Genomic DNA, 14591 nt, shown 5'->3' with positions numbered 1-14591 from the left:
ATGTAAGGATCCCAAACTGAAGCACGTACTGTCCCTGAGGCGGCAGGTGTTCATGTTCTTGGACTCGCCGACACAAACACTGGACGTGTCGTTCAGAGTGAAGCACGGTGACGGGTTGTATATGGTGTACGCCAGCTCGGGACAGTTCAAGTGTTTTGAGTGTGGAGATGTGGGACACAAACGCTTTACGTGTCCGCATAGACAGCAGGGGGCGGCTCACTCCGCTGACGCGGTGGGCGGCTCCGCTGAGTCCGCGGTCGGGTCCGCGGCTGGCGGCTCCGGAGTTGGGTCCGCGGCCGGCGGGTCCGGTGCTGGGTCCGCGGCCGGCGGGTCCGGTGCTGGGTCCGCTGCTGGCGGGTCCGGTGCTGGCGCCGCGGGCGCGGATGCGGATCCCGGTGCGGAGGGTGTGGAAGCCGGTGCCACTGGTTCACTTTCTGAGGAGGATCACTTGGATAGGGAGGAACAGAGTCGGCCTGACAAGCAACAGGCTTCTGTGACTGCAGAGAACCTGAGCAGTTCACAGTCTGCAGGCACTGAAGCAGCTTCCACAAGTTTTGTAGGCACAGATCCCTCTGTAAACACCAATGAAGGACAGGGTATGTTAAATAGTCAGGCATCCTGTGAAGGAGAGGACATGGAGTATGACTCTGAGTCAGATACAGTATCCATAGGTGAAACTTCGATCAGGAACGCAGATCTCTATTCTTTAGAGGAAATAAATCAATTTCTGGATGTAACATTTAAAAAGTCTGTTAGATTAAATGACTACTTCGGTGATACTGAAAAGTTTATCAGATCTGTTGGCGTTCTGCAAAGACTGGTCGGTTTTGACCTCTTGGATGAGAAGAAACGTTTTCGCCTCAAAAAGCATATCACAACTTTGAGGAAAGCAAAAAAAGGCAAAACTGCTAAAAAGATTCAGAAGTAAAATGATCATGTATCACACGGTGGGTTTCTCTTTTCAACTGTTTTCTGTTTTGTTCATCTTATCCGTTTCTTTTTCTCTGACCTCTATGGGGAGCCTCAAGATAGGATCTTTGAACATCAATGGTGGGAGAGACAGACAAAAAAGGGCATTAATTTCTGAAGTCGCTACTCAAAAAAGGGTTGATGTGTTGTTTTTGCAAGAGACACATACTAATCCAGCAGACGAGACAGATTGGGGTTTATGTTGGGATGGTTCGTGCACCTTTAGCCATGGCACCAACCTTAGTGCAGGGGTAGCTGTTCTGCTTAGGAAAAATGTCGATGTAACTGTACTATCATCTACTGAAGTGGTGAAGGGCAGGCTGTTGATTGTAAGGGCAGAAATAGAGGGCTCTGTGGTCTGCTTTGTAAACATATATGCTCCAAATCAAGGCACAGATAGAGTGGTTTTTTTCACCCTGCTAAAAAACGAGGTAAGAAAGTACCATCAGGATCAATTCATCATTGGTGGGGATTTCAACTGCACGCTAGACTTCACTGTAGACAGGACAAGTGAAGAACCTCACCCACAGTCATCTCAGAGCCTTCACAGCATCATCACACACCTGGATCTGTTAGACACATGGAGGGTCAAACATCCACTAACCAGACAATACACATGGGTGAGGGTCGGCAATGGCAGGGTGAGTGCAGCTAGACTGGATAGGATTTACATCTCCAAAAGTCTCAGCTCCAGATTAGTCCACAGCAAGATAAGTCCAGTTGGTTTCACTGATCACCACTTTGTCAGTATAGATTTGATCCTTTCACCAGGCGAAAGGGTTAAGTCCTACTGGTCTTTTAACAACAGACTTCTGCAGGACCGTACTTTCTGTCAAAGTTTTGAGCGTTTTTGGCAGCAGTGGAAAACCAGGAAAGCGGATTTTGTTTCTTTGAAGCTGTGGTGGGAAGTTGGGAAGGCCCAAATTCGCGTTTTTTGCCAGCAGTATACCTCCCACTCGACTGCTAATATAAAGGCAGCAGTTCAGGAGCTTGAAATAAGTATTAGGAACATTGAAGAGGGGTTACATAGACATTCGGATCCCACCACGGGTCATCTGCTGCAGGAGAAGAGATTGGAGTTGAGCTTATTCCTGCAGGAGAGAGTAAAGGGAGCTCTTGTTAGGTCTCGTTTCCTCCAGCTAAAGGACATGGATGGCCCAAGCTCTTTCTTTTTTAATCTGGAGAGATCGGTGGCACAGAGGAAACAGATGACCTGCCTTAAGCTTCCTGGAGGCAGAGTGACCACCAGTCCGGGGGAGATGAGGACCCATGCAGTGAGTTTCTACGCTGACCTCTTTGGGGCAGAACAGTGCGGCATGGAGTGCCGCGAGGAGCTCCTGGAGGGGCTTCCTCAGCTCATCCCGGGTGAGAAAGCTGCTCTGGACTCTGAGCTGACCCTGGAGGAGTTGACAGTCGCTGTTAATCAGATGGCATCAGGACGGGCACCGGGAATTGATGGTCTCTCCACTGACTTTTACCAGCGGTTCTGGAATACTCTTGGACCTGATTTGCACAGTGTTTTATTGGAGTGTTTTAGAACAGGATCTCTTCCTGTCTCCTGTCAGCGAGCTGTGCTTTCCCTGCTTCCCAAGAAAGGAGACCTGGCCTTACTTAAAAACTGGAGGCCGGTTGCTCTCCTCTGCACGGACTATAAGGTGCTTTCCAGAGCCTTATCGAACAGACTCAAGGACATCCTGGGAATACTTGTACAGACAGACCAAAGCTATTGTGTTCCTGACAGGAAAATTATGGACAACATTTTCCTAATTCGTGATGTTATTGATGTGTGCAGATCCCAGAATGTGAATTTTGGTATTGTTGCTTTGGACCAGGAGAAAGCCTTTGATAGGGTGGATCACTGTTATTTATTTTCTGCACTCAGGGCTTTTGGCATTGGTGATGGTTTTCTGGCCTGGATTGGTTTATTGTATAATGGTGCTCAATGTATGGTGAAAATGGGGGCAGGGCTGAGTCGGCCAATCCCTGTGCAGCGAGGGATAAGACAGGGTTGTCCTCTCTCCGGTCAACTATATACCCTAGCTATTGAGCCCTTGCTGTGCATGTTGAGAGGTCGGCTCAGTGGTCTCTCACTGCCTGGGTCCTCTGATCTTGATCGTCCACTTACCGTTTCTGCTTACGCAGATGATGTTAATATTTTTGTCTCCAGCCAGGGGGATATTAAATGTTTGCAGGATACCCTGTCCCTGTACGAAAAGGCCTCATCTGCTCGGGTGAACTGGGCAAAGAGTGAGGCTTTGTTGGTGGGACAGTGGAGAGATCAGACAGTGCCCAGTCTGCCTGGAGGTCTTGAGTGGGGGAAGGAGGGCCTGAAGGTGTTGGGAGTATTTTTGGGCACTGAGGGGTTTCAGAACAAGAACTGGGAGGGAGTTAAGGAGAAAGTGTGCGCTCGGTTGTCTAAATGGAAATGGTTGCTACCCCAGTTGTCATATAGGGGAAGAGTTTTGGTTGCAAATAACTTGGTCGCCTCGACTCTTTGGCATAGACTTATTGCTCTGACACCACCGAGAGGCCTGATGGAGGACATTCAGCGAGTCATCCTGGACTTCTTCTGGTCTGGCCGGCACTGGATCCGAGCAGCAGCCCTCTACCTGCCTGTGGCTGAAGGGGGGCAGGGACTCATCAATATCCAGGCAAAAATAGCCTCTTTTAGACTCCAGACTGCACAAAGACTGCTGTACAATTGTGGCCCAAGCTGGTTTGATACAGCTCGTTTGCTGCTGAAGAGAGCCGGGCGATTGGGCTACGACAAACAGCTTTTCCTTTTAAAATCTGAGGATGTGGACTTAACTGGACTGACACCTTTTTATAGTTCGGTATTACAGGCATGGCAGATTTTTAAGGCCACACGTACCAAAAATGAGACTCCGGGCATGTGGCTGTTTGAGGAACCTTTGTTTTTTAATACTCTTATACAGACTCAAACACTGCAGTCTGCCAGCCTGCGAGCCTATTTTAGAGAGGCTGGCTGCACCAAACTGGGCCATCTGATGAAGATGACGGCAACATCGGTGGATATCTTGAGACAGAGAAGCAACATCACCTCCATCAGGGTCATCAACAGAGTGGTGGAGGAAGTCTGTGCTGCCCTGCCACAACCCCTGAGGGTTTTTGCACAAGACCACAATGTGTGTGACCAGTGGACCGAAGGGGAGGAGTATAGTTTCCCCTCTCTGTCTGTCACCCCAGTTGTGGGGGAGTGGCAGGAGGGAGGTGGTCAGCTGCTGTCGCTCACAACCCCGCACCTGGAGAAGTTACAGGACGCAGGGAAGAAGGCAATATATCAGATCTGCTGCAAGGTTCTGAGCCTGCGCTCTTTGGCAGGGATGAAGGAGTCGAGGTGGACTGGTTTTTTTGGTCCAGATGTTTCCCCGAAGGGCAGCTGGCGGTCTCTGTACAAGCTGCCCGTTGAAAAACGGACAGCAGACCTCCAGTGGAGGATTGTACATGGAGCAATAGCTACGAACAGATACAGAGCGCACCTGGATCCAGAGTTGGGGGAGGAGTGCATCTTCTGTTCTCAGAACGAGACCCTTGAACACTTATTTATTCAGTGTCCTCGTTTGTCTGCTCTGTTTGAGCTGTTAGAAAGGTGGTTTCGGGGTCTAGGGGAGATTTTTGCTTTTGATTTGTTTATTTTTGGCCCGAAGTACTGTGCAAAAAAGAAGGATGTACACTCATTGGTGAACTTTGTATCTGGCGTTGCTAAGTTGGCCATCTGGCTGACTCGCAGGAACCAGGCCCAGAGTGTTGGCAGTGTGGAGCCAGTGCTGGTCCTGAAGGGTCTGCTGAAGGCCAGACTGAGGGTGGAACATGCGTATTATCGGATGATGGACAATGTGCATGGTTTCGGTCATGTATGGGCTGTTGGGGGGGTTTTGTGCTCTGTGGGGGGGGACGGAGAGCTGAATGTAAGTTTCTGATTGGAGAAACAGGTTCTGTGTCTGGTTGACAGGTTTGCTTGTATTTTATTTTTTTTGTTTTTGTTGCTCTTGAATGAAGATGTGATGGTGAGCTGTTGTCTCTTTTGCTATGGTGCAATAAAGGGACTTTAAAAACCAAACCTCTACATCAGCTCCTCTAGAGAGCCTCTCTTCTCCTCTCCTCTACATCAGCTCCTCTAGAGAGCCTCTCCTCTCTTCTTCTCTACATCAGCTCCTCTAGAGAGCCTCTCTTCTCCTCTCCTCTACATCAGCTCCTCTAGAGAGCCTCTCTTCTCCTCTCCTCTACATCAGCTCCTCTAGAGAGCCTCTCTTCTCCTCTCCTCTACATCAGCTCCTCTAGAGAGCCTCTCTTCCCCTCTCCTCTACATCAGCTCCTCTAGAGAGCCTCTCCTCTCTTCTTCTCTACATCAGCTCCTCTAGAGAGCCTCTCTTCTCCTCTCCTCTACATCAGCTCCTCTAGAGACCCTCTCCTCTCTTCTTCTCTACATCAGCTGCTCTAGAGAGCCTCTCTTCTCCTCTCCTCTACATCAGCTGCTCTAGAGAGCCTCTCTTCTCCTCTCCTCTACATCAGCTCCTCTAGAGAGCCTCTCTTCTCCTCTCCTCTACATCAGCTCCTCTAGAGAGCCTCTCTTCTCCTCTCCTCTACATCAGCTCCTCTAGAGAGCCTCTCCTCTCTTCTTCTCTACATCGGCTCCTCTAGAGAGCCTCTCTTCTCCTCTCCTCTACATCAGCTCCTCTAGAGACCCTCTCCTCTCTTCTTCTCTACATCAGCTGCTCTAGAGAGCCTCTCTTCTCCTCTCCTCTACATCAGCTCCTCTAGAGAGCCTCTCTTCTCCTCTACATCAGCTCCTCTAGAGAGCCTCTCCTCTCTTCTTCTCTACATCAGCTCCTCTAGAGAGCCGCTCTTCTCCTCTCCTCTACATCAGCTCCTCTAGAGACCCTCTCCTCTCTTCTTCTCTACATCAGCTGCTCTAGAGAGCCTCTCTTCTCCTCTCCTCTACATCAGCTCCTCTAGAGAGCCTCTCTTCTCCTCTCCTCTACATCAGCTCCTCTAGAGAGCCTCTCTTCTCCTCTCCTCTACATCAGCTCCTCTAGAGAGCCTCTCTTCTCCTCTCCTCTACATCAGCTCCTCTAGAGAGCCTCTCCTCTCTTCTTCTCTACATCAGCTCCTCTAGAGAGCCTCTCTTCTCCTCTCCTCTACATCAGCTCCTCTAGAGAGCCTCTCTTCTCCTCTCCTCTACATCAGCTCCTCTAGAGAGCCTCTCTTCTCCTCTCCTCTACATCAGCTCCTCTAGAGAGCCTCTCCTCTCTTCTTCTCTACATCAGCTCCTCTAGAGAGCCTCTCTTCTTCTCTACATCAGCTCCTCTAGAGAGCCTCTCTTCTTCTCTACATCAGCTCCTCTAGAGAGCCTCTCTTCTCCTCTCCTCTACATCAGCTCTGAGTGTTGATGAAGTGTGTATGTGTGTGTTCTCACCCAGCCCCCCCTGACAGATGTCGGTCCTTGAGGCTCCACAGACGATGAACTGGGGGTCAGAGGACAACTCCTGCAACACAAACACACACATGTGCACTGAAGATAAGAGGAGAATAATAATGACAACAACAACAAAAACGACAATAAAATTAAAGCTGCAAGCAGCGATAAACGGGCCTTCGCAAGTCAGCACTCGCAGGGGTACTTCAAAGATCTGCCCACGCACAGCACCAACCCGCCAATCCGTGTCCTCGACCCTATTTGTTCCGCTCACACACGCAATCGCTTGTTTATTGCCTCCTATTTTGTTGCGCAGCAGTGATGAAATAATTTCCTCACTACATTTCCCTACATGGGAATCATAATTCTCACACACACACACACACACACACACACACACACACACACACACACACACACACACACACACACACACACACACACACACACACACACACACACACACACACACACACACACACACACACACACACACACACACACACACACACACACACACTAAAACACCTGTAATATACATAAAAACCTCTGTTGTTTATTCTGTATAATCTATACCCTATATCTCTGAGTATGTGAAAGTACTCTGATAGTACTCTGAGTATGTGATAGTACTCTGATAGTACTCTGAGTATCTGAAAGTACTCTGATAGTACTCTGAGTATCTGAAAGTACTCTGATAGTACTCTGAGTATGTGATAGTACTCTGATAGTACTCTGAGTATCTGAAAGTACTCTGATAGTACTCTGAGTATGTGATAGTACTCTGATACTACTCTGAGTATCTGAAAGTACTCTGATAGTACTCTGAGTATCTAAAAGTACTCTGATATTACTCTGAGTATGTGATAGTACTCTGATAGTACTCTGAGTATCTGAAAGTACTCTGATAGTACTCTGAGTATGTGATAGTACTCTGATAGTACTCTGAGTATCTGAAAGTACTCTGATAGTAATCTGAGTATCTGAAAGTACTCTGATAGTACTCTGAGTATGTGATAGTACTCTGATACTACTCTGAGTATCTGAAAGTACTCTGATAGTACTCTGAGTATCTAAAAGTACTCTGATATTACTCTGAGTATGTGATAGTACTCTGATAGTACTCTGAGTATCTGAAAGTACTCTGATAGTACTCTGAGTATGTGATATTACTCTGATACTACTCTGAGTATCTGAAAGTACTCTGATAGTACTCTGAGTATGTGATAGTACTCTGATAGTACTCTGAGTATCTGAAAGTACTCTGATAGTACTCTGAGTATCTGAAAGTACTCTGATAGTACTCTGAGTATCTGAAAGTACTTTGATAGTACTCTGAGTATGTGATAGTACTCTGATAGTACTCTGAGTATCTGAAAGTACTATGATAGTACTCTGAGTATGTAATAGTACTCTGATACTACTCTGAGTATCTGAAAGTACTCTGATAGTACTCTGAATATCTGAAAGTACTCTGATAGTACTCTGAGTATCTGAAAGTACTCTGATAGTACTCTGAATATCTGAAAGTACTCTGATAGTACTCTGAGTATCTGATAGTACTCTGATAGAACTCTGAGTATGTCATAGTACTTTGATACTACTCTGAGTATCTGAAAGTACTCTGATAGTACTCTGAGTATGTGATATTTACTCTGATACTACTCTGAGTATCTGAAAGTACTCTGATAGTACTCTGAGTATGTGATAGTACTCTGATAGTACTCTGAGTATCTGAAAGTACTCTGATAGTACTCTGAGTATCTGAAAGTACTCTGATAGTACTCTGAGTATCTGAAAGTACTTTGATAGTACTCTGAGTATGTGATAGTACTCCTGATAGTACTCTGAGTATCTGAAAGTACTATGATTGTACTCTGAGTATGTAATAGTACTCTGATACTACTCTGAGTATCTGAAAGTACTCTGATAGTACTCTGAATATCTGAAAGACTCGTAGAATATAATCTACTACATTACTCATGATATAATTCTCAACACACTGAAAGTACATCGAATAACCAACAAGTACACTGACTACACACCAGTCAACCATAGTACTCACGAAACAAACTCTGATAAACTGAAAAGTATCTATAACTCTGTATGTTTATTCTGTATATATATCTGATACCTATATACTCTGAGTATGTGAAGTACTCTGATAGTACTCTGAGTATCTGAAAGTACTCTGATAGTACTCTGAGTATCTGAAAGTACTCTGATAGTACTCTGAGTATCTGAAAGTACTTGATAGTACTCTGAGTATGTGATAGTACTCTGATAGTACTCTGAGTATCTGAAAGTACTATGATAGTACTCTGAGTATGTGATAGTACTCTGATACTACTCTGGAGTTAGTACTCTGAATAAGTACTCTGATAGTACTCTGAGTATCTAAAAGTACTCTGATATTACTCTGATATCTGAAAGTACTCTGATAGTACTCTGAGTATCTGATAGTACTCTGATAGAACTCTGAGTATGTCATAGTACTGTGATACTACTCTGAGTATCTGAAAGTACTCTGATAGTACTCTGAGTATCTGAAAGTACTTTGATAGTACTCTGAGTATGTGATAGTACTCTGATAGTACTCTGAGTATCTGAAAGTACTATGATAGTACTCTGAGTATGTAATAGTACTCTGATACTACTCTGAGTATCTGAAAGTACTCTGATAGTACTCTGAATATCTGAAAGTACTCTGATAGTACTCTGAGTATCTGAAAGTACTCTGATAGTACTCTGAATATCTGAAAGTACTCTGATAGTACTCTGAGTATCTGATAGTACTCTGATAGAACTCTGAGTATGTCATAGTACTGTGATACTACTCTGAGTATCTGAAAGTACTCTGATAGTACTCTGAGTATCTGATAGCGTTTCCTGTAGAGTGATGCCCCCCCCCCCCCCCCCCCCCCCCCCCCCCCCCCCCCCCCGTCTGCTGCACCTACCGGTGGCCTCTGCCAGCTCACCCCCCGGGTCTTGTGGGACCCGGGTCCCAGCTCTTTGAAGCCCAGGGAGGAGCTGAGCGCCGGGAACATTTCGTCCTGGAACAGGGACCCGGTCTGCAGGCAGTGGCTCCGCAGAGCCTCGTAGTCCTGGTTCAGGTACTTCACCGCCTGGTCCGCGGAGCCAACCCCCCGCTGCTGCTCCCGGAGGCGTTGCAGGGTGGCGGCTATACCCGACATGCTGCTGATAGTTTGGGGGCGGGGGGGCCTGTAGGTCTGAAGTCTGAGGGTCGAAAAAGTCCCAGAAGTTTGGAGATGTTCTGTGTAGTTTTCAGGTGTGGAGGTTTTGAGATGAGTCTGGTCTGCAGGTGATGCAGGAAGGGAGTGTCCAGGGTTCAGGATCGTATTGCTGTCAACAGATGAGAGACAGGCCCACTTCCGGTGAGAGTACCTTCAAAATAAAGTCAATAAAGATTTCTCTACATATTAATTACATTTTACAAAAACAAAAAGGTAAAAGATATTCTAAAAATAATATTTAAAAACACTTAAAAAACATTTTCTGAATAATATTTGTCGTAAGGTTTACCTGAATGAATTGATTTAATTGTATAGAAGAAAAAGAATCTGAAGTCATAAAGTCTTTAATCCGGCTCTGGAGTTCCTGTCGGAGTGGGGAGGGGTGATGGAAGAAGCCCTTCGGTCACTGGGGGGAGATGACATCACCACACCGGTTTCCTTTATAAATCACAATCAACTCGAAATGCGGCGCAGCTTTAGCGGACTTCACGTAACGGCCAGATTTTCCTATGAATAGTAAAAGAAACGCCCCGTATGAATATTCATTCAGACTGCCTGATGACGGTCGCAGGAAATGCCAACAGCTAAAAAAAAAATCATTTCACACCGAGTAAGGTTTTGGTTCTTGTTGGGGGGGTGCAGTGAATCATATTGTTTGATGGACGCAGTTTGAAGAGAACAGAGAGTTGCAGCAAGTGGAGCTCTCTGTGAACGCTGCGGCCTCAGAAAGCCGGATCGTCACCAAAATAAATATGCAGAACCTAAAAGTTAAAATATACACACATCCTCACACAGGCAGAGTGTGTGTGCCACGGGCTGGGGACAGGGACGAACCCCCTTGATGGGGACTTTGTTTACAAAAGAGGTTTCTGTTTATTTGTTGGTTTGTGTTCCGGCTGTCGATCAGCTGTGCAGCGTCTCCACTGCCCCGTGTGCGCAGCGTCTCCACTGCACACAGGGCGCAGCGTCTCCACTGCACACAGGGCGCAGCGTCTCCACTGCACACAGGGCGCAGCGTCTCCACTGCCCCGTGTGCGCAGCGTCTCCACTGCACACAGGGCGCAGCGTCTCCACTGCACACAGGGCGCAGCGTCTCCACTGCCCCGTGTGCGCAGCGTCTCCACGGCACACAGGGCACAGCGTCTCCACTGCACACAGGGCACAGCGTCTCCACTGCACACAGGGCGCAGCGTCTCCACTGCCCCGTGTGCGCAGCGTCTCACCGGCCCCCTGTGCGTCGCCCCCCCCAGCAGCAACTCTATCAACCAGTTAGAGGAAATAAACAAAGGTCTAAAATACTGAACAACTCAAACACATTTTCAACATCAGGACTGTGTGTAGTGAAACCATGCATCGTGACCAAGACGGGGTCAGGTTAAACGTAGCTCTGTCTTTCTGTTGACGCATCATTTCTGAGGACACCTTTCATAACATGTTGAGAACCTCTTCGAGGGGGGGTTCGATAACATATCCGTAATCATTTATTTCTCAAAGTTCTGTTTCTGTGTGCACTCAGAGTCTCAAACAGTCGTTCGTTCCTTTGGGCGTACCATGGGTCAGAGTGTGCGTGGAGGACCGCACATTTCCCGTCAAGATGGCTTAGAAAGATTGCTTAGAAACTGGTGTACGGCATCTTTTGGGCGTACACCACGTTTATAAATGAGGCCCCAGGTGCCAACAAGCCATATGTGAACCCCCAGAACCCACTGACTTCACAGAACCCCCACACCCACATAATCTGCAAAACCCCCAGAACCCACAGATGCCCCCACAACCCACAGAATGTGTAATTCCCATGCTGTCTATTTTACATTTGAACGTGTTTCCATGAGTTTGTGCTTTTATTTTGAAGGGACTTCCGGTATTAATAGCGTCAAAAGAAGCAGGAAGAGCTTCTGTTGCTATGGAGACACAAACACATGTTGCAGCGTCACCACCAGACTGTAAATCACTTCCTGTTTTTTCAATATTTGATGACTTTAGAAAGGCTCCAGTATTTATTGCTTTTCTTAATGAAATTATTCCAGAAATCTATTACATGTTGCAGGAGTCAAACACAGATTCCTGAGAGTCTGACATCCTCAGTATTTATTATAACAAGCTTTCAGATGTCAGGGTTTATCATTTATCATGTCCTCATCTCAAGAACTAAACACAGTCCCTACATGTCTTTCTGAAAGAAATGAAGGTGGTTCTGAAGTTTCATTTGTCTTAGTTTGTATGCATAGAAATGTCCCTTCATAAAGAAGACAATCTTTCATAGCAGCATTACAGACCAATTCAAATGTCTTTATCCCCCCCCCCCATGCTGTAAACCAACTCCAGGAACGCGTAAAAGCTTCTCCAGATTTTTCTAAATCCATCGAGTTTGTTTTCAAGGGGATACCTTTTCATGAGCAGGGTAGAAAGCGGAGCCGTTCAGCCTCTGACGGGGGTGCAGGTGGATGTTCCATGTGTAGCCCCGTCCAGCCCCCAGAGAGCAACGTTCTCTTGGGGCACAGGAGAGGAACCTCTCTACCAATATCCACAGGGATCCGCTCCCACCCTTTTCCAAAAGGAGATTATTTGTGTGCACTCCCACATACAGTGAGAGCGACCCCTTCAGGCTGTTACATGTAATGCATGCATCAGGAACATTAGGGTTCCAGCAGTGACACCCAGCCGGAGTAAAGCACTCCCGCTGACCCCTAACCCTGCAGCAGATGGAGTGTGAGTTTGAGTTTGAGCCTGGGAGCCAGACCGTCCTGTGTTCTGTTTCCAGGCCTGCAATATACTGTTGGAGGATTCTTTGCAAGCAGATGGTATAATAAGGATACCTGACCCCTGGCTTTTTGGTGTTTTCAGAAGGGGGGGGGGGGGGGGGGGGGGGTGTGGGGGGTTCTAAACCGCTCTGTAGGACTTTATAAAACTCCAGAGTTGAAAATATTTGAAAAAGTGCTTGGTAGGAATTCCACATGTGGTTCTGAGTTCTTGGAGTGACAGTCTAAAGCCTTGGTTTGTGCTTACAGCTGTGTGTGTTAACACTTACCTGTTTCTTTGGTCCTTTCCATGGGAGGTTGTTTTCCTGCTCTATCCTGTACAGCGCTTTGATCCACATGTTTTTTTTTATGTGCTTTATTAATAAATATGATTGAGAACTCTCCCAGTGTGCCTCCACCGGTCTTCAAAAGGGGTTCCTGCTCTGTTTGATACACTTTCTTAATTTGTTCACAAAAGGTTTATAGGAACAGTTCGTAACAGGAATACCATTGTGACCCGTGCAGGGGGCTGTCCTTCACAGAATCCAACAGCCCATAATACGAGGTTTGGTGATTGTAATATAAATACACAATAAAGAGAGCCTAAGTCTTGGACGTTTATTATTCCAAATGAAGTTTGAAAAAGGAAGGTTTCGTACATTAAGAGGATTGGTGGGATAGGGTTAGCCTTTAAGATCTGATACACAGGTCCAGGTGTTTTCCCTCCTTTGTGCTGGTTCTACCTCCAGAAAGCTCTTCACCCCGAGGTCACGTTCCAACGAGCCCAGGGATTCCTGATTCAGAGCAGTGACACAATGGCTGCATAAAAGATTTAAAGACGAACAAAGAGAGACTCGGTTCTGATGAGGAGTTTTATTCTCAATTACAGTCAAAGAGACGGTTCAAACTCCCAGCATGCACCACGAGGGGGAGAGGTCAGCTGATGGTGAGGCACAGCCACTGCAGAAGAAGAAGAAGAAGAAGAAGGTGAGCAATAACACAAGAGAAGAACAGAAGATTTGGTTGGTTAGTTAGTACTGGTTAGTCAGGTTATCTGGTTTGATTAGTTATGTTTTGGTAAATAGGTTAGTTAGTTAGTTAGTTAGTTAGTTAGTTAGTTAGTTAGTTAGTTAGTATAGGTTAGTAAGGTTGGATGGATTGGTCAGTTTAGCCAGGTTATCTGGTCAGGTTAGTTAGTATAGGTTAGTCAGGTTTTGGTGAAATAGGTTAGTTAGTTAGTTAGTTAGTTAGTTAGTTAGTTAGTTAGTTAGTTAGTTAGTTAGTTAGTTAGTATAGGTTAGTAAGGTTGGATGGATTGGTCAGTTTAGTTAGGTTAGTCAGGTTATCTGGTCAGGTTAGTTAGTATAGGTGTGTCAGGTTAGTTGGTTGGTTAGGTTAATTGTGGTTCATTTGTTAGGTTAGTTAGTATAGGTTAGTTATGGGCTGTTGTACCTGCTGCAGGTCCAGGTGGATCTTCCCCTCCTTCTTCACGTCCAGAGTTTTGAACATCTCTGTGAAGAAAGAGAAACCCTGTCTGCTCTGTGATTCTATCAACCAAACACCTGAGTCCCTAAACACATCCAGGGAGGGGCGATGTAACCATAACAGGAAGTCGGATCATGATATATATCAGTGATACACAGTTGTGTATATATATATAGGTTTATTTATACTGACTGAGCAGCAGCTGCAGACGGATCAGACAGCCGAGGAACGAGTCAAAGTCAACAGAGAAAGTCTGATCAGAAAACCTGCTGACAATCTGCTGCAGCAACACACTGTTCACCTGGAGACCTGCACACACACACACACACACACACACACACACACACACACACACACACACACACACACACACACACACACACACACACACACACAATAACAACAACAATATAATGACATTGTACCTGCTGCAGTCACAGCGGCTCTCATCTCGTGACTGCTCATCGTTCCAGAAGCATCCGAATCAAACATCTGAAAGACTTCCTGTAAAAACACAACAGAAGAAGAGGTTCACATCGCTGTCCGCCCACCCCCCATCGGTCCTTACCATGGATATACAGTATATATATATACATATGGTATAAATTCTGTGTGTATCTATACTGAACAAAATGATAAACACAACACTTTGATCTGAAACGAATGAACACATATCCAGAGACTGATCAGACCGCAGGACTGTTGATC

The 14591-nt window shown here is 46.2% G+C and overlaps 2 protein-coding genes across 32 annotated transcripts in view; both read right to left on the bottom strand.

The window, feature by feature from the left end:
* LOC134862887 (calpain-2 catalytic subunit-like) overlaps positions 1-12165 on the bottom strand; it is a 28845-nt gene extending 16680 nt beyond the window's left edge. For all 31 annotated transcript variants that reach the window (XR_010165566.1, XR_010165561.1, XR_010165582.1 and 28 more), the window contains exons 1-4: positions 12047-12165; positions 9950-10167; positions 9364-9811; positions 6407-6476 (exon numbers count right to left, since the gene is read on the bottom strand). Coding sequence is in view for 1 of the 31 variants with exons in the window: in XM_063880992.1 (XP_063737062.1) it covers positions 6407-6476; positions 9364-9600 (307 nt within the window). In the remaining 30 variants the exon portion in view is untranslated. The remainder of the gene's footprint in view (positions 1-6406; positions 6477-9363; positions 9812-9949; positions 10168-12046) is intronic.
* Positions 12166-13077: 912 nt separating this feature from the next.
* Positions 13078-14591, bottom strand: part of LOC134862697 (calpain-2 catalytic subunit-like) — a 34934-nt gene continuing 33420 nt past the window's right edge. Inside the window, exons 17-19 of the mRNA XM_063880713.1 lie at positions 14309-14387; positions 13851-13909; positions 13078-13358 (exon numbers count right to left, since the gene is read on the bottom strand). Of these exons, the coding sequence (XP_063736783.1) occupies positions 13335-13358; positions 13851-13909; positions 14309-14387 (162 nt within the window). The 3' untranslated portion in view covers positions 13078-13334. The remainder of the gene's footprint in view (positions 13359-13850; positions 13910-14308; positions 14388-14591) is intronic.

Source organism: Eleginops maclovinus, chromosome 4, assembly GCF_036324505.1.
Source record: "Eleginops maclovinus isolate JMC-PN-2008 ecotype Puerto Natales chromosome 4, JC_Emac_rtc_rv5, whole genome shotgun sequence".
NCBI classification, from domain to species: Eukaryota; Metazoa; Chordata; class Actinopteri; order Perciformes; family Eleginopidae; genus Eleginops; species Eleginops maclovinus.
The sequence above is the reverse complement of the archived record's forward strand: the minus strand, read 5'-3'. Positions and strand labels throughout refer to the sequence as shown.